Genomic DNA, 705 nt, shown 5'->3' with positions numbered 1-705 from the left:
GATCTGGCCGAGATCTGGCCGGAGAGGGAGGCAGGGAGGGAGGGAGGGAGGGAGGGAGGCAGGCAGGCAGGGAGGGAGGGAGGGAGGGAGGCAGGCAGGCAGGCAGGCAGGCAGGCAGGCAGGCAGGCAGGCAGGGAGGGAGGGAGGGAGGGTAGGCAGAGAGCAAGACTGAGGGAGTGTGTGTGTGGGCGCCGAGTCCCAACCGATCCGATGTGCGGGCCAGCGTGCTTCATCCCCATATCTCCCCATATACCTCCGCATATCTCCCCATATCTCCCCATATCTGCCCCAGGACCGACGCGTGCTTCATCCGCGTGATTGGCTCCGAGCTGGTGCAAAAGTACGTCGGCGAGGGGGCGCGCATGGTGCGCATATCTCCCCAGATCTCCCCAGATCTCCCCACATCTCCCCAGATCTCCCCACATCTCCCCAGATCTCCCCACATCTCCCCCGGCTCAGGTGCGCGAGCTCTTCCAGATGGCTCGCTCGAAGAAGGCGTGCGCATCGTCCTTCTCGACTCTTGGCCTAGTAGCACCTCGACTCTTGGCCTAGTAGCACCTCGACTCTTGGCCTAGTAGCACCTCGACTCTTGGCCTAGTAGCACCTCGACTCTTGGCCTAGTAGCACCTCGACTCTTGGCCTAGTAGCACCTCGACTCTTGGCCTAGTAGCACCTCGACTCTTGGCCTAGTAGCACCTCGACTCC

General features: G+C 62.8%; 1 protein-coding gene across 1 annotated transcript in view; it reads left to right on the top strand.

Annotated features, from left to right (window-relative positions):
- Nucleotides 1–210: 210 nt before the first annotated feature.
- The window catches only part of EMIHUDRAFT_453760 (hypothetical protein), a gene marked incomplete at its 5' end in the record, with an annotated part of 6,646 nt that continues 6,151 nt past the window's right edge, over nucleotides 211–705 (top strand). The window contains 3 exons of the mRNA XM_005757197.1: nucleotides 211–224; nucleotides 293–365; nucleotides 460–497. Of these exons, the coding sequence (XP_005757254.1) occupies nucleotides 211–224; nucleotides 293–365; nucleotides 460–497 (125 nt within the window). The remainder of the gene's footprint in view (nucleotides 225–292; nucleotides 366–459; nucleotides 498–705) is intronic.

Source organism: Emiliania huxleyi, assembly GCF_000372725.1.
Source record: "Emiliania huxleyi CCMP1516 unplaced genomic scaffold EMIHUscaffold_92, whole genome shotgun sequence".
In the NCBI taxonomy this organism is placed as follows: domain Eukaryota; phylum Haptophyta; order Isochrysidales; family Noelaerhabdaceae; genus Emiliania; species Emiliania huxleyi.
The sequence above is the reverse complement of the archived record's forward strand: the minus strand, read 5'-3'. Positions and strand labels throughout refer to the sequence as shown.